The 21,545-nt window shown below is 62.1% G+C and overlaps 2 protein-coding genes across 7 annotated transcripts in view; one reads left to right on the top strand and one right to left on the bottom strand.

Annotated features, from left to right (window-relative positions):
* The window catches only part of LOC119847269 (rho GTPase-activating protein 11A-like), a 16,665-nt gene extending 7,508 nt beyond the window's left edge, over nt 1-9,157 (bottom strand). For 2 of the 6 annotated variants that reach the window (XR_006276764.1, XM_043501412.1), the window contains exons 1-7: nt 9,053-9,157; nt 7,072-7,394; nt 4,262-4,444; nt 3,114-3,208; nt 2,417-2,513; nt 1,003-1,259; nt 128-285 (exon numbers count right to left, since the gene is read on the bottom strand). Coding sequence is in view for 5 of the 6 variants with exons in the window: in XM_043501412.1 (XP_043357347.1) it covers nt 128-285; nt 1,003-1,259; nt 2,417-2,513; nt 3,114-3,208; nt 4,262-4,366 (712 nt within the window). In the remaining variant the exon portion in view is untranslated. Of the gene's footprint in view, nt 1-127; nt 286-1,002; nt 1,260-2,416; nt 2,514-3,113; nt 3,209-4,261; nt 4,445-4,686; nt 4,813-4,876; nt 4,991-7,071; nt 7,395-9,052 lie in introns of those variants that run through there. The other 4 variants (XM_038381904.2, XM_038381902.2, XM_038381903.2 and 1 more) reach the window with 4 other exon arrangements.
* Nucleotides 9,151-21,545, top strand: RASGRP4 (RAS guanyl releasing protein 4). The gene is made up of 17 exons (XM_038381889.2): nt 9,151-9,287; nt 12,644-12,834; nt 13,240-13,345; nt 13,672-13,734; nt 14,387-14,515; nt 14,921-15,062; nt 15,499-15,672; nt 16,286-16,402; nt 16,748-17,020; nt 17,750-17,830; nt 17,929-18,033; nt 19,009-19,118; nt 19,449-19,593; nt 20,049-20,085; nt 20,297-20,431; nt 20,794-21,014; nt 21,189-21,545. The coding sequence occupies exons 1-17, from the start codon at nt 9,265-9,267 to the stop codon at nt 21,387-21,389; spliced, it is 2,253 nt and encodes a 750-aa protein (XP_038237817.1). The 5' UTR covers nt 9,151-9,264; the 3' UTR covers nt 21,390-21,545.

The raw sequence follows: 21,545 nt of genomic DNA, 5'->3' as shown, positions 1-21,545 counted from the left end.
TTTCACAGTCCCCCAAAGGCTCTGCGGGAATCCCCATTAGCAGTACAGGGCATAGGACACAGACTTGCTGCTCCGTCTCGCTCTCGGAAGGAGAGTCCCGGTCCCCCCAGACAGGCGCCCTGCTCACCAATGTGGGGCGCGTGGCTGATCAGGGCCTGCATAGCACCTGCCTGGAGTGGCAGTCGTCGCTCAGCATCCGGCGCATCGCTCGGCACACAGCTGGGGAAGAGGTTGGGGGCGAAGATCACAGCCAGGTTGGCCTCGTCCATCTTGTTCTCCTGGCACCTGCAGGCGGGGTAGGTAAGCCGAGCCAGACACCAGGTGGAGGCCCATGCTGCTGGGGGTTCAAACCCAGCCAGGTCCCCAGTTCCTCCAGTCCCAGCCCCATCTGAATATCACTGCACAGCCCGACAGGGATAGTCTCTGGAGAGGCCCAGGACTGGCGTAGCAGGAGGCTGCGGGTCAGGAGTGAGGGGCACTGGCAGAGCTGTGGAGGAGCCCAGGGCCGGGGTAGCAGGGGTTGGGGGTCAAGAGTGAGGGGCACCAGCAGAGCTGGGGGGGGGCAGGGCCAGGGTAGCAGGGGCTGTGGGTTGGGAGTGAGGGGCACCAGCAGAGCTGGGGGGGGGCAGGGCCGGGGTAGCAGGGGCTGTGGGTTGGGAGTGAGGGGCACCAGCAGAGCTGGGGGGGGCAGGGCCGGGGTAGCAGGGGCTGTGGGTTGGGAGTGAGGGGCACCAGCAGAGCTGGGGGGGGCAGGGCCGGGGTAGCAGGGGCTGTGGGTTGGGAGTGAGGGGCACCGGCAGAGCTGGGGGGGCAGGGCCGGGGTAGCAGGGGCTGCAGGTCGGGAGTGAAGGGCACTGGCAGAGCTGGGGGTGGGGGCAGGGCTGGGGTAGCAGGGGCTGTGGGTCAGGAGTGAGGGGCACCGGCAGAGCCGGGGGAGGGGAGCCCAGGGCCGGGGTAGCAGGGGCTGCGGGTTGGGAGTGAGGGGCACCGGCGCACACCCACCTGGCTGCCACATCCCGCAGGAAGGTGCAGAAGTAGCGGAGGGCACGGGCGCTGTGGCAGGGCAGCAGGCAGCTCAGCAGCAGGGTGAGGGGGCCTCGCTCGCCCTCGGCCGGGTGCTGCTGGGTGCGGCACAAGGGTTCCTGCAGCTCGGCCGGGATTAGGGGCTCGGGCAGGTGCCGCAGGAATTGCTTGAGCAGCGCAGCCAGGTCGCAGGGAGCGGCCGTGTCCAGGCAGCTCTCCCCAGCCTCCAGCTGGGCCTGGAACAACAGGGCCAATAGGAGCGTGGGGCGGGCACAGATCTGCCACTGACACCTCACAGGAGTCATGCCCCACCCTGTGCCTCAGTTTCCCCAAGCTGGGTGAACACCACCCACCCAGCCGGTGTCATTCCAAGGCTGACAGGTGCAAGGCTCTGAACAAGGATCCTGCCACCCCACTCAGAGGCAGAGCCCAGACCTGCCCAGCCTGCTCCCCCAGCCGGCTGTCACCCCTCCTCGCTGAGCAGCCCACAGGGAGCCCATCGATCAGCCAGCTAGGCCTCACTGGGCATGGACCAAATCCCCCTGCCTGACCCCTTCAGCCCTGGAGCATGAGGGTGGGTTCCCCTTCGGCTCTCCCTGCTCTCTCTTGCCTGCCCCCTGGGGGGATGGAGACCAGGGGAGGGGCTGAGCAAAGACCCCAGGTTCCCACCAGGCTGCAGGAGGAGGATAGGCTTGGAGCAGGGGTGTTACCCAAGACTCCAGCCTGGGTCTGTGGCAACATCCCTTGGATTTCATCAGCCTGCAGCAGCGGGAAGCCCGGAGCACATGGGCACTGCTGGCCCCCAGCCCCAAATAGAGTCCCCCAACCCCCAATGCACAGCCACATCCCCACCATACAGACCCCGCCCTGCAGAGAGCAGACGCTGGGAGTGAAGAGCGCTTTGGAAGTGAAATTGAAGGAGGGAGGGGTCAACTTGGGAAGGGGGGGGAGCCAGGACTCCTGGGTTCTATCTCCAGCTCTCAGAAGGGAGTGGGGTCTAGTGGTTAGAGCAGGGCGCATGTCTGTATGGGGGGGGGGGGGACATAATCCCATCCACTGCAAGTTCAACATGCTTTCAAAGCGCACCCTCGTGTGTCTGGCCCAGACCGAGCTGAACAGCTTTTTACTGCTGCTGGCTGAGAGCGTCTCCTCACACTCCAGGAGTGAAGGTTTCATAGGGAGGGCTCCCATCCCCCCCCAAACACACACACACGCACCCACCCCCCACCGGATCTCACCCTGCCTGGTGCACAATCACTAACCACCATCAGCCACGTGCTGGGGCCTTATTGCTGGCCGAGATGTACATGCAGAGCAGCCTGTGACAGGGCAAGGGGGGGCTGCCCCCACAGCATCAAGGTCCTGATCCCAAGCCAGGGAGGGGATCACGTACCTTCAAGGCCTTGATGCGGGTCATGGAGCCGGATTTCCGGAACAGCCCCTCCGTGTGCAGATGCCGGCGCAGGGCCTCACAGATCTGCACCAGGAACCTGGGGGCAGGCACAGGGGGGTGCTAAGGAGGCAGCAGTAAGACCCTGCGGGCTGGGGGGGTGGTTCTCAGTCCGCATCAGCCCCTCCCCCCCTTAACCCTTTGGGGGTCTTGTGGCCGAACCTCTCCTGGACAGCGTCCCCCACCATGTCGGCTTGAGTGTGCAGAGAGCCTGAGACAATTGCCCTGGGGGTGGAGGGAACTGCCTTATTAACCCCTCTGAAACCCACTGCTCCAGGGGGGCTCTCTCTGAGCAAGGGGCTGGACCCCACCACAGCTCTGCTCCAGGGAGTGGTGTCACCCCCGCAAGAGAAGGGGGTGGTCTGAGGAGGAGCCCCCCCACCCAACCAACCCACATCCTGTGTAGCTGTCCCCTGATGCCTCAAATGAGGTGGGGGCAGGGCTACCAAAGACAGGGCTACTGTCAGACCCTGAACTGGGCGGGGGGGGGGTGTCTGTTCTCTCTCTCCCCCCACCCCCACCCCAGCAGTGAAGTTATTGGTGGCACGTTTCCTAAGATCCAGATCCAATATCAGTTTCAGCTGGTGGCGAGCTCTCCCTTCGCGCCTCCCCCCACTTTGCAGCCTCCCCCCCCACTCACCGTGGTACTCCCTCCACGTTCTCTGAGAGGGGCAGCGCATGCAGTGGGGTCCCGAACAGGCTGGCGGGCGATGCCAGGGGAGGTTTCTCCTGGCACTGAGAGAGGAGAGAGAGAGACAGGACTTGTCACTGGGCCGCTGCTCTGAGCTGTCCAGCTTGGGGCCTCCACCTGGTGCCTATCACCACGGCCTCTGGGCATCAGACTGGAGGGCAGAGGATGGGGTCAGCACCCATGCGGCCAGCATGGAAGAGCTTTGGCCAAGAGCAGGCGGCCTCCCTGCCAGATGACCTCTTGCCCCCCGGCCTAAAGAAGACTCCCCCCCCACCCAAGCTGGGGGCAGTAGAGGGCGTATGAGACAAAGAGGAGCAGGTCTGATTGGAGTCAGCAGAAGGCAGCTCAGTTCATCCCAACGCCCCGCAGCGAAACCTCACACAGGGCTGAAGATAAAAGGGGGTCCCCTCACTCCTGGTCCCCCCACCAATATCTGCCCTCTCCGTGGAAAGCTAGTGCAGCCCCCAGGGCAGAGCTCTCAAAGGCCTCTCCCTGGGGGGGGGTGCGTTATCGAGGCAGGAGACCCATGCCTGTGGGCCTAGGCAGTGGGGCAGGGCTTACAGGGGGGAGAAATAGGGTCACAGGAGCTGCTGCTTTGAAGCACAAAGGAGCACATCCTGTTTCGTGCACACGGCGCCCACAACAAGTGAACCGCTGGCAGCCTGACCCGGTTACGAGGTGGGGGGGGGACTCCCAGGATGCCCCAAGGCAGAACCAGTCTGGTTCAGGGAGACAGAGCAGCTTGGCAAAGAGCTTCGCAAAAGGGGTGCCTCATTTACATGGCAGGCTGGGAAACTGAGGCAGAGAGGGGCACCCACTTTGCCCAAGCGGAGCTAGGAATAGAACCCAGGAGTCCTGGCTCCCCCTCCCCTCTGGTTCCAACCACTAGGCCCAACTCCCTCTTCCCAAGCTGGGAGGGGAACCAGGAGTCCCAACTGCCGGATCATAAACACTCCCCCCCCCGTTAATTAACCTGCCGTCTCTAGCTCCCAAAGAGGCACCGCATGGCCAGCTGTGCCATGCCCGCATCTATGACGAGCTGCACCCCAGCCGCAGCTGCCTGGAGGCCAGTCGGGGCCCACTCCTCCCCCACTTACGGGCGAGTCGCTCAGGGTGGGCTTCCAGTGCTTGAGCCTCACACCGGCGGTCCGCAGGTGGCGGAGAACAGCCTCCGCCAACTCCCTTCTCTCCAGGCTGGGCATGGCTCCAGGCTCCCGGCCAAGGTGTCACATCATGCGGCCCCAGCTGCCCCCCGCACGGGCCCAAGGGACATGGTGTAACTGGGCAAGGAGGAGAGGGAACCACTTAGCCTAGGGGTGGCTGGCTCTGTCCCAGCACCCAGTGCAGCCCCCCTGTTTCATTATTAAATGGGGATACCCCCCCTTGAGTTCAGCCAGCTACAGCTTTGCAAGATGCCACAATCCCCTTTATTCTGCCCCTCAATCTCAACCTGTTCCCACCCTGCATCCTGGCCATTGATCTCCTCCAAGACCCCTCCAGTTTTGGGTGCCCCCAAACCTACCCTGTCAACTCCCTCTAACTTTTCATCCCCCCCTGCCCAAAGAAGCAGGGAAAACACCTGCTAGGCCCAGCTGGTCCCCCCACCTGCAGCCCATGGGGGACCCACTGAAGAGAGGAAAGGAGCCACCCTTTGACCTATTTATAAATTCCCCGGTGGGGGTGGGGTGCAGAATGATGCTTGTTAGTCCCACCTTTTCCAGGCACTGGCTGATGTGCTAACGAGTCAATTTGTCTGTGGACCTTTCCCCTTTTGAATGTGCAGCAGCGCCTCAAAATATTCTCCCCATCTCCCCGGAGACAGATCAATCTCCTCGCCCCCCTCCCAGCCTGCAATTAACCCTTTCGAAGTGCTTCGGTTGTTAAAGCTGAATCCAGGACTGGTCCAAATCTAGACAAGTCACAGTCCTGCCCTGGGTCAACCCGCCCCACCCCCCTCACGTCAGGGCTAATTAAGAGCAGAGGATTGGAATTAGCCAATTACCGGCCCCAGCTCTGAGGGTCTCTGTAGGAAACAGACTTCAAGGCCCCTGTTTGTATTGTCCCATCTCTGGGGGTGGGGGGTGTTTTCCAAACGACAATCTGCACCCCCTTCCCCTCCAGCTGTCCAGCGATAGTGCTGGTAATTGGGGGGGTGGATTGGGTACATCCCCCAAACTGGGGTTAAATTGCTGTGGGATTCAGGGATGCCCGCTCCAGCCCCAAACGGCCCCTTCTCCGCTGTGTCTGTGGCTGGAGCCTGGGCGCAGTCTCACAGGGATTTGGCATGGGCGTAGCTGTGAGGATCTGGGCCGTGCTAGCGACTTGGGCGGGGGCTTTTGGACCCCCAGGGAAGGCACCCAGGGGGCGTGTGGCTTTTTCCCAGCAAGAGCTGCTCGGTTTGGGGCAAGGAAAGGTTTGGAGCGTAGTGGTCTCTCTCCTGCCCCAGGACAGATGAGTTAGAAGTGCTTGGGAGCCACGTCCCCAGTTCGCTGGGGACTATAGCGGCCAAAGGGCCAGGCGGAGACGAACCAGACCAGAGTGTTGCTCCCAATGCCTGAGTCAGGCCCCACCAGTTTACAATCCTGGGATTTGTTTTAAAGCAATACAATCGGGGGCCTTTCTATCAGCCTTCTGATGTCCTGGGGGAGGGGGGGTCATGTTTTCAGTCCCTTTGCCACTAGGAGGTTCAGAAAATACTTCCTGGACAGCCAGCTGAGATCACCTCATCACAGGAATCCCGGAGCTGGGGCTTTAGGAAAAGCCCCGGATCTCACTAGAGCTGCCAACACTGTGGTTAGATCCTAAGGTAGAGAGACACCTAACTCCCATAGGCACCTCAATATCTTCAAGGGTCTGGGCTTAGCCAGATGGGGCGGGAGCTGGCTTTCTGGTCTGTGTATGTACAGCGCCTGGCACAACCTAGGGGCTACTGTAATACACCGGATAGCAATTAAAATGTACAGTGCCTGGCGCAGTGCGGGCCTGGTCCATGGCTGAGGTGCCTAGGTGCTACCATAATACATCTAATAGCAACTGAAATGTACAATTAAAATATACAGCACCTGGCACAGTGGGGGCTTGGGGCTACCACAATACAAATAATTAATTATGGCATTCACTGTAATAATTTGTAATACCATTAGCCTCCCACTGGTATCCCATGGTGCATTGCTTCACAAGCAGATGGGCCTGTCTGGTTACCTGCCTGCTCTCCACTGCTCCAGGGCAGTCACCTGGCCTGGCCTGGCCACCTATATGAATGTCACTAGTCCGCGTTGCCCCACCACTCCCCCATGGCATGTGCGCAGCTCCAGACGTGGTTGCAACCACCGGGCTCCAGGGTCCTGCCCTCGGCACATGGAGAGAGATGCAGGGCTGGCCTTAGACTCCAGCGGCTGCTCCCCGCATCTCTCCCAGCACGGAGGGGAGGACACCTGTGCCCTTTGGCCATTTTCATCCGTGCCCTGCCCTGAAGCCTAGAACATCCCCATTGTCCCGGCCCCAACTCCGCTGGGCCTGGGGTGGGGCACCTCTGGCAGAGCTGGGCCAGGCCCGCTGGCAGAGGGCACCGCTGGGGCAGAGATGGCAGGACCCTGTGGGCTCCGGGCAAACAGCCCCCTGCACCGCCGATCGAGGATGGGGAAGGAACCAATGCGACAGCAGAAACCGGGGTGTAAAATTTCTAGATTCCAAGCAAAGACGGGCCCATTGTGATCTTCGGGGCTGAGCCCCTGGATAGCCCGGGCCCCAGAGCCGCCCCGAAACAATCCCCAGAGCAGAACTGCACATCTTCTTTCCAGCCGGAGTCCATCTAGCGTCGACGCCGAGCCATTGGACTGTGTTTGACCTTCCGCTGCTGGACTGACGAGCCTGTTATTAAATAATTGCTCCCCAAGTAGCTACTTACCGACAGTGCCCAAGCCCCCCGAGCCTCCCTTGGCTAAGCTCAATAGCCCGAGCGCAGTGAGTCTGTCAGCATGCGGCAGGTTTTCTAACCCTTTGATCATTCTTGGGGCTCTTCTCTGACCCCTCTCCCATCCATCCGCCTCCTTCCTGACTGGTGGGCACCAGAACTGGACACAGGGTCCCAGCAGCAGTCGCGCCAGAGCCAGACACAGAGGGGAAATACCCTCTCTGCTCCGACGGGAGATTCCCGTTTATGCAGCCCAGGATGGGGTTCGCGCTTTTGGCTGCAGCGTTGCACCGGGAGCTCATTCTCCACCAGGGTCCCTGAAGGAAAACTACACCAGAAACCCTCTGCCTGTCTGTGACCTTGGAACGATCTATCTATCCCTCCATCCCAATACACCGTCCATCCTTCCATCCATCCCCATACACCCGAGCTATCTATCTATCCCCAGACAACCCCTCTATCTATCTATCTATTGATTGATCGCTCTCAGACACCCCCTAACCACTGCAGGGCCTAAGGCTCCAGCACCATTCCCTGGCCCTTGTGCTCTAGGGGAATGGTCGCTCTCTCTCACCATGGCATTTTTATATATTCTTCCTTCCTTCCTCCCTCAGCTGAATAAAAGGCCCGTTTTTGTCACTTCTGCAGATGCAGCACCCGAGGTCCCGCAAGCTGGGCTGGATCTCACCTGGGCCCAGACGGGAGTCCTCCAAGGACAGGGAATAGGGTGGGGGGTCAGTAGGGGGCATGCTCCCTCCACAATCAGTGTTGACCCCCAAACCCCATGACAATGCCAGGGGTGCTGCGCTGCAGGGAGTGGGGTGAGGGGGGTCAGCAGGAGGCGCTCTTCAACTCTCAATCAGATCTGGGGCGGGGGGGGGAGGGGTTCATCGTCTCCTCTAAGCTGTTGTGCAGTGTTAAATTGCCGTGGTACCTTACCCCAGAGGCAGTTGCATCTTACCACTGGATGAGGGATCCCTGCATAAACAGCTGCCTGCCCCACTCCCGAGATGGCTGCACCTCTGTCCTGGGTGAGGGATCTCTGAATAAACAGCTCCCTCCCCAAGGCCCAGAAGTGGCTGCATTTGAGTGATATTTATAAATAGTTTATAATGAGCTTTTGGCTCCTTTATGATGAAAGACACTAGCTGATCAGCTTCCCAGTCATTATTATTATTATCTTATTAGCCCTGAAGTGCTAAAGTAAAATAAGCTTTTCCTAGACTCAGCCCCAGTCAGGATTAGGGGACAACGACTGGTTTTAGATCAGCGCGTCAGTGGTACTGAAATATATTTAGTACTGATTAGCCAACGGCCGTGGACACTGGTTTGGAAAAGTTTACTGAAGCCACTAGCCTGTTAAAAACTACCAGGAATTGTCAGTGGCTCCTGGAGAACATGGACTCCTGGGTCCTGTTCCCAGCTCTCAGAGGGGAGGGAGGTCTAGTGGTTGGAGCAGGTGACCGGGAGTCAGGACTCCTGAGTTCTGTTCCCAGCTCTCAGAGGGGAGGGAGGTCTAGTGGTTGGAGCAGGTGACCGGGAGTCAGGACTCCTGAGTTCTGTTCCCAGCTCTCAGAGGGGAGGGAGGTCTAGTGGTTGGAGCAGGTGACCGGGAGTCAGGACTCCTGGGGCCTGTTCCCAGCTTTGGGAGGGGAGTGGGGTCTAGTGGTTAGAGGAGGTGACTGTGAGTCAGGGATCCTGGGTTCTCTTCCCAGCTCTGGGAGGGGAGGGGAGTGGGGTCTAGTGTTTAGAGGAGGTGACTGTGAGTCAGGGCTCCTGGGTTCTCTTCCTGGATTTGGAAGTGGAGCATGATTGGGTGGTTAAAGGGGGAAAGAGAGGCAGGACTCCTGGGTTCTTTCCCCTGTTGCGGACACACATACATTGGCTCTCTGTCTCTCATACACACAGCCCACTGTCCTGACATCACACATATACGCCAGTTCCTTTTTTAATCACCCATCAGCACAAATGCTACCAGTTCCTTTTGACTCAGCTTATTCACAGATTCAGGTTCCGCCCCAGAGCCCACAACCGAGAGCTTGTTCATGAGTTTTCTTTTCTTTCTCTCATGCACAAGGACACAAATGACCGTGGGGAAGCCAAGCCGGTGGATCTAGCAGCTGCATGTCGTGGGAGCGAGGTGGGGGAGTGTTTACACACCCTAGGTAACCTCAGCTTAGCTCGGCCATGAACAGAAAAGAGAGTAAGAGGTAAGCAAGAGGCTGAGTTGGTCTGCGTTGAAAGATGCTGGCTCCTGTCGTCGGCTGGGGCTGTCCTTGTGGCCCCAGGTGGCCGTTTCAGTCTGCGTGGCTTCTCCTTTTCAGTCATTTCAGTAGCAATTCCCCCCACCCCCTCAAAACATCGTCTTTTCACTTCCCGAGATGGCGCTGCCAATGGCTGGCTGCGTCCACAGCGAGGGGGCGGCGAAAGTCGCGCCTGGCCCCATGGAGGAATGCAGCCACCTCTGGGGTAGGGCACGGGAAAGGCTCTGCCATGTTCATGGAGCAGCCAGTGGCTCAGGAGGGCCAGCGCTTGCCGGGGGCCACTCAGAGCTCGGCTGGCCTGTCGCAGAAGGGCTGGTGAGAAGAGAGGGAGCAGCCTGACGCTTGGCCGGCCAAGTCACCTGCTTTGTAAGGATCTCAGCACTTGCGGGGCTGGGGACGTGGGTGAGCGTCTTCAGGGGATGTTGCTCAGGGAGGTTACAGTCGGCTTTTGCCAGAGGACCCGACTTGAGGATGGATTGCAACCAGCGCCCCCTATAGGGGAAAGGGGGTCCCATTCCTACCCCCCCCCAGAGCCAGTCAGTCCCTGCCCTGGGGCCAGATCAGAGCCAGCGCCCCCTAGAGGGGAAAGGCCCCATGCCCCATTCCCGGTACCCTCTGCGCCAGCCAGCCCCCCACCCTGGGGCTGGATGAGCAGTGTCCCCTAGAGAGGAAAGGGGGTCCCATTCCTACCCCCCAGAGCCAGACAGTCCCCATGCTGGGGCCTAGAAGGGAAAGGCCTCATGTCCCATTCCCTGCACCCCACAAGCCAGCCAGTCCCCTCCACAATCTTGTTCTCAGCAGTGGATTTAGTTGCCTGGTGTTGCTGAGAATCTCAGGGCTTGCAGATTCCTGGGCAATCCTGGATGTCAGGGAGGGAACCCGCCCCCCATTTGCCCATGCCCAGGGCCTGTGCAGGGGTCCTTCCTCATCAACACTTACCCTTAAAGAGCCTGATTCCCCCAGGGACGGGGGCACAGAGCTGCAGTGGGCAGCCGTGGGCACAGCTGGAGGAAAAGTAGAGTCCACAGGAAAGTCACTGAGTGAGGCGTGAGTGGAGGGAGAACCACTGTGGCCAGAGCGTGGCGATGCTGGGTGCTCAGAGAGCTGGGTGCGTGGGTGGGTACAGCTGTCCCAGAGCTCGGAGGGTGGTTGCTTGCGGGCACCGGGCAGACAGTGGATTGGTTGGCTGCATTGGCTGTGGGGTTGCCTGGGTGGGTCATCAGACTGGCCATACAGTGGGCTGGGTGAGCCGGGGGACCAGCCGTGGAGGTGGCTGGGTGGGCCGGGGGACTGGCCATACACTAGGCTGGGTGGGCCGGGGGACCAGCCGTAGAGGTGGCTGGGTGGGCCATGGAACCGGCCATGGAGGTGGCTGGGTGGGCCATGGGATCGGCCGTACAGTGGGTTGGATGGGCCGGGGGACAGGCCATAGACTTGGCTGGGTGCGCCCGGGAACCGGCTGGTGACCCAGAACCTTGGCTACAACCCAGAGAGAGAAAAGGTCCGTTACCTTCCAGCTCCTCCAGCGTCTGGGATCTAGGGGGCCTAGAGGTGAGAGCAGGAGCTGGGAGCCAGGACTCCTGGGTTCTATCCACAGCGCTGGGAGGGGAGTGGGATCCAGTGCTTAGAGCGGGAGTGGGGGGTGGGAGCCAGGACTCCTGGGTTCTATCCACAGCGCTGGGAGGGGAGTGGGGTCCCGTGGTTAGAGCAGGGACACTGGGTGGCACAGACAAAGGCCCCCCAAACCAGCAGGCAGCATCCAGCCTTCCCTGCAGTGCAGCCCTGTGGCATGGAAGAGCATTGGGCAAGAGGCGATGGAGGGGGAAGTGAATTGTTCTGGGCACCCCCCAGGTCCTACCCGCTCAGCCAGTGGCCAGCCCATGGGGGAAGGTGGGGGCCCGGTGCTGCAGGCCATGGCGCAATGCGGCTGCTGGAAATGCAGAAGCAGGGCTGATGCCCCTGCCAGGAAAGGGGCAGGAAGCCGACCAGCTTTGCAGGCACGGGAAGGCTGCAGGGTGTGAATTGGAACCAGGGCTGCTCCCCCCTCTGGGCACCCCGAGTTTGGGGTTGAGAGCCATGGCCCATGGGGGCGGGGCAAACGCTGAGCCAAACGGTGCCAATGTGGAGCCAAATCCATCGGATCCACTTTTGGGGTTAACACGTAGAAACATGCTTAAAGCAGGGGCTGGGGAGTCAGGACTCCTGGGTTCTATCCCCAGCTCTGGGGAAGGAGTGGGGTCTAGTGGTTAAACCGGGGGGGAGGGGCTGGGAGCCAGGATGTCTGGGTTCTATCCCCAGCTCTGGGAGGGGAGGGGAGTGGGGTCTAGTGGTTGTAAAGCACCCACCACAGTGGTGCCCGTCCACCCCACGTGTCTTATGTCACGCTACCTGCGCTACTGATTACTCAGAAAGAAAAGGAGGACTTGTGGCACCTTAGAGACTAACACATTTATTTGAGCATAAGCTTTCGTGAGCTACAGCTTACTTCATTGGCTGCATTCATGACGTTGAAGTGAGCTGTAGCTCACGAAAGCTTATGCTCTAATAAATGTGTTAGTCTCTAAGGTGCCACAAGTCCTCCTTTTCTTTTTGCGAATACAGACTCACACGGCTGCTACTCTGATACTGATTACTTGTTACATTAAAGCCAGCCTCCGCCCCCGGCTCTGGCCTGGAAAACATTCCTCTGCCCTCTCCCTGGCATCAGCCGGGCACCCCCGGCCTGGCATGTGCATTGCTGTGGGTCCCACAAGTCCTTCCTCCCACCCCGGGTCTGGCTCCGTCTCTGGTCCTCGCCGCGGGACAGGGCGAATACTGGGCTACCCAGCTACTGAATCCCATAGCGGGGTGGGGAAGACCCAGCCAGCGTGGGGCCCACATGCGGGGACCCCAGGTCTGCCATGCCAGGGGAAGGGGCTGTGGGGCCTGTTCTCCTGCCACTGACAGAGCCAGCTTCGCACTTCCCCTTTCCTTGGCTCAGTTTCCCTTTTTTCGTTTTTCTCTTAATTTGGCTTTAGCAATGCAAGGAGCCCAAGAGGGGAGAGGGCCAGGACCCAGGACTCCTGGGTTCTATCCTAGCTCGGGAGTCTGGGAGTGGGGTCGAGTGGTTAGAGCGGGGGAGCTGGGAGCCAGGACTCCTGGGTTCTGTCTCCTGCTCTGGGAGGGGAGGGGAGGAGAGGGGGGTCTAGTGGTTAGAGCCGGGGTGCCTGGGAGGCAGAACGCCAGTTTGGTCCCGGGGTCTCACCGGTCGCAGGACCTGGGCGAGTGAGAAGTGACTCTCCGACTGGCCCCCTCCCTCTCAGGAAGTCGCAGGCGGAATGTCCCTGCCCCGCCAGCCCCGGCCCCGGCAAGATCCGCCAGCGGCAGAACCGGCGGCGAATGACCTGCCCCACCCCCAGGGAGATCAACACGGTTATGGCCAGCCTGGCACTGGGGGAGCTCACCAAGACCTGCAGCCTGGAGCAGCTCATCGAGAAATGTCTCAACTCCTTCGGTAAGGGGGCTGCCCCCCCCAGCTCTGCCGGTGCCCCTCATTCCCGACCCATAGCCCTGGGCTCCCCCCGCAAGCTCTGCCGGTGCCCCTCACTCCCGACCCATAGCCCTGGGCTCCCCCCGCAAGCTCTGCCAGTGCCCCTCACTCCTGACCCGCAGCCCTGGGCTCCCCCCACCAGCTCTGCCGGTGCCCCTCTCTCCCGACCTGCACCCCCCTGCCCTGACAGGTACACCCACCCCCCACAGAGGAGAAGGGCTGAGAGCGGCCAACTCGTGATTCCCAATGGGGTGGAATCCAGCTGCCCGTTCCATGCGGCAAAAGACCCCCTGCCCCCATTAACGTTCCTCACGGCCCCCTGCCCTCCCCCCAAAGCCGTTAACCCTTCCCCTGCCGTTGCCTCCCCAGCCCCGGATGGAACCCTGTGCCGTAGCGACTACATGGTGAACATGACCCTGACCGTCCACAGCTGGGTGGTGCCCTCGGCTGACTTCGCCCGCCACCTCCTGGCGCTATATCCTCCCCCTGCGGCCCGGCCCTCCCACCCTGGGGCCCCCAGGCCAGGCTAGGCCAGGCCGGGAGCTCCCGGTGCAGCGGGCGGGAGGGGGCTGAGGTCAGACTGGGGCAGGGATGGGACTCTGGGTGCTCAGCGGTGCCCCCCTCTGGCTGGGCTGGGAGCAGCCCTGATAGGGGTGGGGGAGGGACGTGGGAAGGGCGGTTCACCTCCAGCAGGGGGCGCTGTGTGGTGAGCAGCAAGCCGGGGATCGGGGGGAGCTTTCAGGACTCCTGGGTTCTATTCCCGGGGACTCCAAGGGGGATGGAGCCTTAACTCGGAGCCACCTACCGGGAGGCATCTGGGGAGGATCAGATGGAAAGACGCCAACGGATCTGCAACTTCGTCAGGTGAGAGCCCCCTGCGCCCCCCATCCCCCCACTGCTCCCCCTATGCCCCCATCCCTGCACTGCTCCCCTGCCCCTGCAAAGCTCCCCTGTGCCCCCCACTGCTCCCACTGCCCCCCACGTGCCCCCCATCCACCCATTGCTTCCCCCGCACCTCCAACCCTCAATCGCCCCCACTGCTCCCCGCCCCCGCGCTGCTCCCCCCACTGCTCCACTGCTCCCCACTGCTCCCCTGCCCCCGCAATGCTCCCTCATGCCCCCCCACTACTCCCCTGCCCCTGCACTGCTCCCCCATCCCCCCAATCGTCTCCCCAATGCTCCCCTGCCCCCACTGCTCCCCTGCCAAGCTCCCCCGTGCCCCCCCACTGCTCTCCCTGCCCCCACGTGCCCCCATCCACCCACTGCTCCCTCCAACCCTCCATTGCCCCCCCACTGCTCCCCCACCTCTGCCCTGCTCCCCCCACTGCTCCACTGCTCCCCACTGCTCCCGTCCCCACCCACCAACATTCCCCATCCCTCCAATGCACCCCGTTCCCGCAGCACTTCCTCTCCTCCCCCAACGCTCCTTGCCCCTCCCCAGGAGTGCCTGTTGGGGGGTGGCCTGCAGCTGATACCCTAACCCTGCCCCATATTTCCCGCCTCCCCCACCCCCCAGGTACTGGATCACGCTTGACCCCGAGGCCTTTCTCCTGGAGCCCCAGCTGGAGGAGGCCATGGGAGAGCTCTGGCAAGCCGTGCAGGCCGAGGGTCACGGGCACTGCCAGCCAGCGGACACGACCCACGTGTAAGGATGGGCCCTGCCTAGCCACCCCTGCTCCCTGCCTCCCCTTTCCCTGCATCCCTGCGCTGCCCACGGGGCGTGTGCCCGGGTGTCTGGAGATGGTTGGAGTGCATTGGTGGGTGGGGCTGGGCATGGATGGGTGTGTTTGTTCACATGGGGGGCGTGCATGGGTGTGCACCAGTGCGTGGGGTATGCACAGGTGAGTGTTTTTGTGCACGGGGTGTGGGTGTGCATGGGCACATGGGGGGGGTGCACCAGTGAGTGGGGTGTGCACAGGTGCGTGTGTGCACGGGGTGTGGGTGTGTATGGCCACCTGCAGGGGTGTGCACAGACAGGGGGTGATTGTGCAGGCACCAATGCCCCTGCCCATCTAACCTGCTCCCCTCCCCACCCCCACCCCCACCCCAGCTGGACCCGCAAGGTCAGCTACCAGAGCAGCCCCAGCTGCAACAAGAAGCGGAAAGTGTCTCTGCTCTTCGACCACCTGGACGCGGCGGAGCTGGCCGAGCACCTCAGCTACCTGGAGTTCAAAGCCTTCTGCCGCATCTCGGTGAGCGCACTTCCCCTGGGCCCTGCACCTCGCCTGCCTCCTGCCACCCCCCTTCCTCTGCAGCCTCCCCTGGCCCGCCTGCCTGCAGCCCCCTCCTCTTTGGGGCGAATAGCTGTACCGAGCTGCGATGGCTCTAAGCTCCTGCTGGAGGAATTTAGCAGCGCTGGAAAGAGGAAGAGAGTCAGGAGAGATCCCACCTTTAACACCAGCCCCTGGGCCTCGGCCAGCTCTGCCTCCCCAGGACTGAGAGCGGCAGAGTAGATCCCACCACTTACACCAGCTCCTGGAGAGCAGCTCAATAGATCCCACCGCTGACACCAGCCCCTGGGCCTCGGCCAGCTCTGGCTCCCTGGGTCTGAGAGTGGCTCAGTGTAGCGGCTGCCTTGGTTGCTGAGTTCTCCTCTGTCTCTCCCACTCCCCCCACTGCCCCGGGCAGTACCTGGATTACAGGAGCTATGTGCTGCAGGGATCTGTGCAGGAAAACCTGGCCCTGGAACGCTCCGTGACCCTTTGCAACAGCATCTCCCAGTGGGTGCAGGTCATGATCCTCAACCGGCCCACGCCGCAGCAGCGAGCCGAGGTCTTCACCAAGTTCATCCGCGTCACACAGGTGAGGGTGCCCTCCCGCTAGCTGCCACCAGGGGGGCTGCAGCATGGAGATGGGGGCTGAAAGGGGCACTGTGGGGAAGGGGGGAGCACAGGGTCCAAGCCTCTTTCACAAAGCAGGTCCAGGAGGGGTGGGGGAATCAGGGTGTGCCAGGGGGCGCATGAACACGCATATGTGAATGTGTGCACATGCATGCAGGGGTGTGTGTGTGAATGCATGGAGGTGTGTGTGACAGGTGCAGGTGCATGTGGGTGTGCATGGGTCTGTGCATGAAAGTGCACAGGTATGAGCATACATGTGTGTGCAGGCAAGTGTGTGCATGCACAAGTGTGTGTGAAAGTGCATGCGAGTGTGCATGGGTGCATGCAGGAAAGTACAGGTGTGTGCACATGCATGTGTGTGTGCATGTGCACCTCTATGAGTGTGTGGCAGTGCATGGGTGTGAGTGTGCAAGGGTGTGTGCATGAAAATACTTGTGTGTTCGTGCAAGGGAGTGCATGTGAGCAGGCATGTGAGATAGCAGGGGCCTGGGTAGTTGGAGCTGGGGGAACCCTAAGCTCACTGGGGGGGGACACTGGGCCAGATGCCTGACACCCCCCAACTCTCTGCCCCCCAGAAGCTGCGCCAGCTGCAGAACTTCAACACGCTGATGGCGGTGCTGGGCGGGCTTTGCCACAGTGCCATCTCCCGCCTCAAGGACACCCACGCCCAGCTGCCGCAGGAGGTCACCAAGGTGGGCCCCGGCTGCCTCTCACACCCACCGCCCTGCGCCACAGGGGCGCCCCAGGGCTGGTTGGCTTCACAACCCTCCCCCCGCAACTGGCTGTGGGCCCCTCGGCCTGCTAGCGGGGGGCTCTGCCCAGTGGGGAGGGCATTGGGTGTCTCCAAACTGCCCCCACCAGACCATCGCTCGCTGCCCAGAGCAGGAGCCTGCCAGGGCCATTTCTCCTTCCCCACCCGCCACATTGGGCTCCCCCTGCCCAAGCCAGGGGCCTCCACAGAGCTGGGGGCAAGGGCAGGCTGCCTGATCTCTGACCCTCTGGCCTCTCCCCTCTCCCTGCCCTGCCCTGCCCCCCAGGCGCTGGCAGAGATGACCCAGCTGCTCTCCTCCTGCTGCAACTACAGTGCCTACCGGCGGGTCTACAGCGAGTGTGTCGGGTTCAAGATCCCCATCGTGGGGGTGCACCTCAAGGACCTGGTGTCCCTGCACGAGGCGCTGCCCGACCGCCTGGGGGGGCAGCTGAACCTCAGCAAGCTGCAGGGCCTCTACCAGCAGGTGCTGGAGCTGCGGGCGCTGCAACAGGCTGTGCCGCCCTTCACCGCCAACAAGGACTTGGTGCACCTGCTCACGGTGAGCCCCCGCCAGAGGTGCGAGAGAGCGGGCGTGGGTGTGAACGAGGATAGCGCCCAGTGTGCGAGGGTGGGGGCTGGTGCAAAAGGGGGCATGGTTTGGCGTGCGAGATATCTGGATCAGGTGTGCAAGAGAATGGGGGTGAGGTGTGGAATTGGGTGGGCTGGGTGGGCGAGGGGTGGTGGTACAAGGTGTGTGAAAGGCAGGCTGGGGCTGGGTGTTCAATGGGAAGAAGCGTGCAAGGGTGGGAGTGCAAGAGGGTGCAAGGCAGGTGTTCAAGGGAGGTGCAGGTGCAAGGGGACTCAGGAGGGGTGGGGCTTGGGGAAGCCCCAGATCTCCCCTTCCCCCACCCTCGGCCCAGCCTGACAGTCGCAGGGCTGCCCTTGCAGGGAGCAGTGGGTCAGGTGCACAGGGGCATTGGCTAGCTTCCACCACCACACGTGCAAGCAGGGGGATGGTGCAAACACGCACACACACGCTGGGCCCAGCGAGCTGAGCGTGGTGGCACACGCACACCTGCCAGCAGGGAACAGTGGTGCAGTTGCAAAACTCCCCCTCTCCCCCCCGATGTCATCGCCTGACTGCACCCCCTGCAAATGGCTTTGCCCCCGGCCAGCAGGGGGCAGCGATCTCAGCCCATTACCCCCTCTCCGGTAGGTACGGGAAGGTTGTTCCCAGTGGGACCCTTCCCCCCAAGCCTCTAACCCCCTTCTCTGCCCCTCCCCCCAGCTCTCCCTTGACCTGTACTACACGGACGATGAAATCTACCAGCTCTCCTATGCCCGGGAACCCCGCTGCCCCAAGTCCCTGGTAAGCTGTGGGGGGAGCTGAACTGGGACCCCTCCAAACCCTCCTCTCCCTGTTTCGAGGCACTCGTGTCTGACCCTCTTTCTTCTGTCCCCCTGCAGCCGGGCACACCCTTCAAACCCCCCCTGGTGGTGGAGTGGGTGCCGGGCGTGGCGCCGAAACCGGACCGGCTCACCATCAGCAAACACGTCCAGCAGATGGTGGAGGTGAGCCAGGTGCCCACCCCTCCGTGCAGCCCCCTGGGCCTCGGGCAGCCTAACACGGCCGATAGCTACCTGCCTCCAAGCCAGCCGGGGGGCATCTGCCCTGCGCCAAGGCCCCAGCTGGGTGTGGGGCTTGTTTGCCATGTGTGTTGGGCAGGTGTGTAGCTGCTGGGCATGTCATGGCGGGCAGTTGCCCAGGGTGTGTGTCACTCTGTGCAGTGGCCGGGCAGGTGTCATGCTGTGCAGTGCAGTGGCCGGGGGGCGCTGTGTAGTGACCGGGCGGGTGTCACGCTGTGCATTGCAGTGGCTGGGTGGGGGGTGCAGTGTAGTGGCCGGGGGGCATGTGTCACGCTGTGCAGTGCAGTAGCCAGGGTGTGTGTGTGTGTGTCACACTGTGCAGTGGCTGGGCAGGGGGTGCAGTGCAACCCCGCTCTGCATGACACCCATTCCCCTCCCAGGACAGAAGGAACAAAGGCATCAATTGCCTGTAGCCAGACCCACCGGGCTGAGCCCCACACGGGCCGGGGGTGGCGCCTGCCGGGACGCAACTCCTCTTACTGCCCTGTGTGCTGGGCCCGCCCCCGGGCAGTTGATGCTGCCCTAAGGCCTAGAAGGAGCAGGACTCAAACCTGGGACCTTCAGGGGAGCAGTTCCCCTGTTATCCCTTTATATGGACCAGCCCCTGGGGGAGTCGCTGCCCAGGCACGGCCACTGGCAGCCTGTCTCAGGGGAGGGGGGTGCACTCAGGACCATATAGGATCCGCTCCCCCTGGTGGGGGAAGGGGGGGTATCTGTCCATTTGATGCTGAGATACAAAGCAATTCCCCCCAGTCACACTCCACCCCTAAGGGCTGACAGGTCAGAACGGGGTGCCACTCTAGATCGGGGGGGGGTAAGGGCTCCCAGTGGGTATTGGGGCCAGGCGTGGGGGCAGGCTTCTGCTATGCTGCTACTGGTTAACGCTCCCCTCCCCCACAGTCTGTATTTAAGAATTACGACCACGACCAGCGCGGCTGCATCTCGCAAGAGGACTTTGAAAAGATTGTGGCCAGTTTCCCCTTCTCCTTCTACGGCCTGGGGAAAGACCGGTGAGTATGTGCCGGGGCTGGGAGCCAGGACTCCTGGGTTCTATACCCAGCTCTGGGAGGGGAGTGGGATCTAGTGGTTAGAGCAGGGGACGACTGGGAGCCAGGACTCCTGGGTTCTATCCCTGGCTCTGGGAGGGGAGCAGGGTCTAGTGGTTACAGCAGGGGGCCTGGGATCCAGGACTCCTGGTTCTATCCCCAGCTCTGACTCACTGCGAATTGCTCCTTGGTTCCATGCATCAATTTCCCCCGCAAGGCCCCTTTGTCAGTATCACTCCCTCCCCCACCCACTTCCAAAGCAGCCCCCTCACTGTCCCGTTCCCCTCCTGGCAGTGAGGGGCCCTACAGCCGCCAGGAGCTCACCAACTACTTCATGCGGGCCTGCGCCATCTTCTCCAAGCTGGGCCTCGGGTTCCTGCACGACTTCCAGGAGGCCACCTTCAAGAAACCCACCTTCTGCCACAGCTGCAACGGCTTCGTAAGTGACCCTGCCCCCCAGCAGCTGGGACAGGGGTGCCCCAAATCCCAGGGCTGCCAGAGACCCTGCCCCACAGCACCCCCTGGCAGCCAGGAAAGGGTGGGGGGTACTTTAAACCCCAGCTGGGCCAAAGACTCTGCCCCCACAGTGCCCCCCCAGGTGGCCAGAAAAGGGGGTGCACCAAATATCTACTGCTCTACAGCCACGCCCCCTGCCCCCACTAAGAATCCTGCCCCACATCACTCTCCCAGGGCGCAGCAGTGAGGGAGGTTAACCCCCACCCAACTCCCCCTAGTCATCCCCTATATTCGTGGACACTGCCAATGTGTGTGTGGGGGGGGTCCAGACCCAACAATCCCTCAATTGCAAAATCCCCTCCCGCCTTCATAGGGACCAGGCAACACTCCCCCCACCAAAAAAGGCCCAGCTAACAGGCTCTGCTCTCTCTCCTCTAGCTCTGGGGTGTCTCCAAGCAGGGGTACAGATGTCGGGGTAAGTGCAGCCCCGCTGGGGCCACATGTGTGGGAGAATGTTGGTAATGGGGCTAGGGAGAGACAAAGGGCCCATGGGACTAACTAACCCCCGGGTGGCAGAGAGGGATTCTCCTGGCACCAAAGGGGGTGAGAGGGCTGGCTTCCCCCTAAAAGAGGAGGGTAATGCCAGGCCCCCCAGCTTAGGTTACATATTGTGTGTCCCCTCCCAGACTGTGGCATGAGCTGCCACAAGCAGTGCAAGGACCTGGTGGAGCTGGAGTGCAAGAAGAGGTTCCACGCCAGAGCCCTGGAGGGGGGCACGCCCCGTGCCGCCACGCCTGCTGCCACACAGCACCCCAGCTCAGGTACCGCTACCCTCCCCTCCCTCCAACAACGGAGCAGTCTATCCCCCCTGCCCTCACCAGGACAGTGGAATAACCCGTGGGCCTCCCCTCTTCCCCCCAAGGCCGTGGACTGGCCTGTGGCATGACCCATTTTAAATGGCCACAAGCATGTTAACACTCCCCTCCCTTCCTACTGTCTCCCCCCACTTCCAGACAGTGGCACAGTCCATGGCCAGCCTGATTTAAAGGGCCCCTGCTCCACCTCTTCTCCCCTGTAGCTGGGTCAGTGGAATACCCCATTGCTGTCCACATCTCCCCCCACTCCTGGCAGTGGCACAGCCTGTGGCCTGCCCCATTTAAAGGGCCCCCTCTCCCCACGGCAGGCTCGGAGGAAGAGGCCTTCTCCTTTCCGCCAGTGGGCGAGCAGGTGGAGGAGCGGGCCGTGGTGCTGGCAGGGGTGCCGGCTGGCTGGCGGAGGACTCGGGACGCCTGGACGCAGACGGACGACACCAGCCCCACAGTGGAGGGCCACGAGCCCCACGGTGGGGTGGGCGACTGCAGCAGGGACCAGAAGCTTCTGGAGCACCTGCAGGAGCTAGAGAAGGTGAGACCCCAAAACAGGGGTATAAGGGGGGGCCTCCCCCAGGGGCTGGGGATGCAAATTGGGCCACCCACGGGTGGAGTTGGCTGGGACTAAAGGGGGCTTCCCTTGCACAGTTGTGCAGGGTCCCTGCTCCCCCCCGTCCAACAGCTCTGCTTCCCCCCCCCCCCCCCGCAGGAGCGGAACCAGCTGCTGCTGGAGAACATCGGGCTGCACTGCCGTAACGCCCAGCTGGAGGCGGAGAACGGGCGGCTGCTGACAGGCGAGGCCGAGGGGCACCGGGGCAAGGTGGAGGAGGGGGGCCACGGCCAGGCTTCGCTCACCCTGCTCCTGGAAGGGATGGACTCCCTGCACGTGCAGCATGACTCCAAGGCCTGAGCCGGCCGGACTTGCCCGCGTCTCCCGGCGCCACCAAGGGACTCAAAGCCCGCGGCGCAATCCCACGCCCTCGGGCCCCAGCAAGCCAGGCGGGGCACCCTGGATCCTGGACTACACCTGGGCACAGTCCCAATAAAGGGAATGCATCTTTGTCGA

Source organism: Dermochelys coriacea, chromosome 23 (genome assembly GCF_009764565.3).
Source record: "Dermochelys coriacea isolate rDerCor1 chromosome 23, rDerCor1.pri.v4, whole genome shotgun sequence".
NCBI lineage: Eukaryota > Metazoa > Chordata > Testudines > Dermochelyidae > Dermochelys > Dermochelys coriacea.
This window is presented reverse-complemented; position numbering and strand designations above follow the sequence as displayed.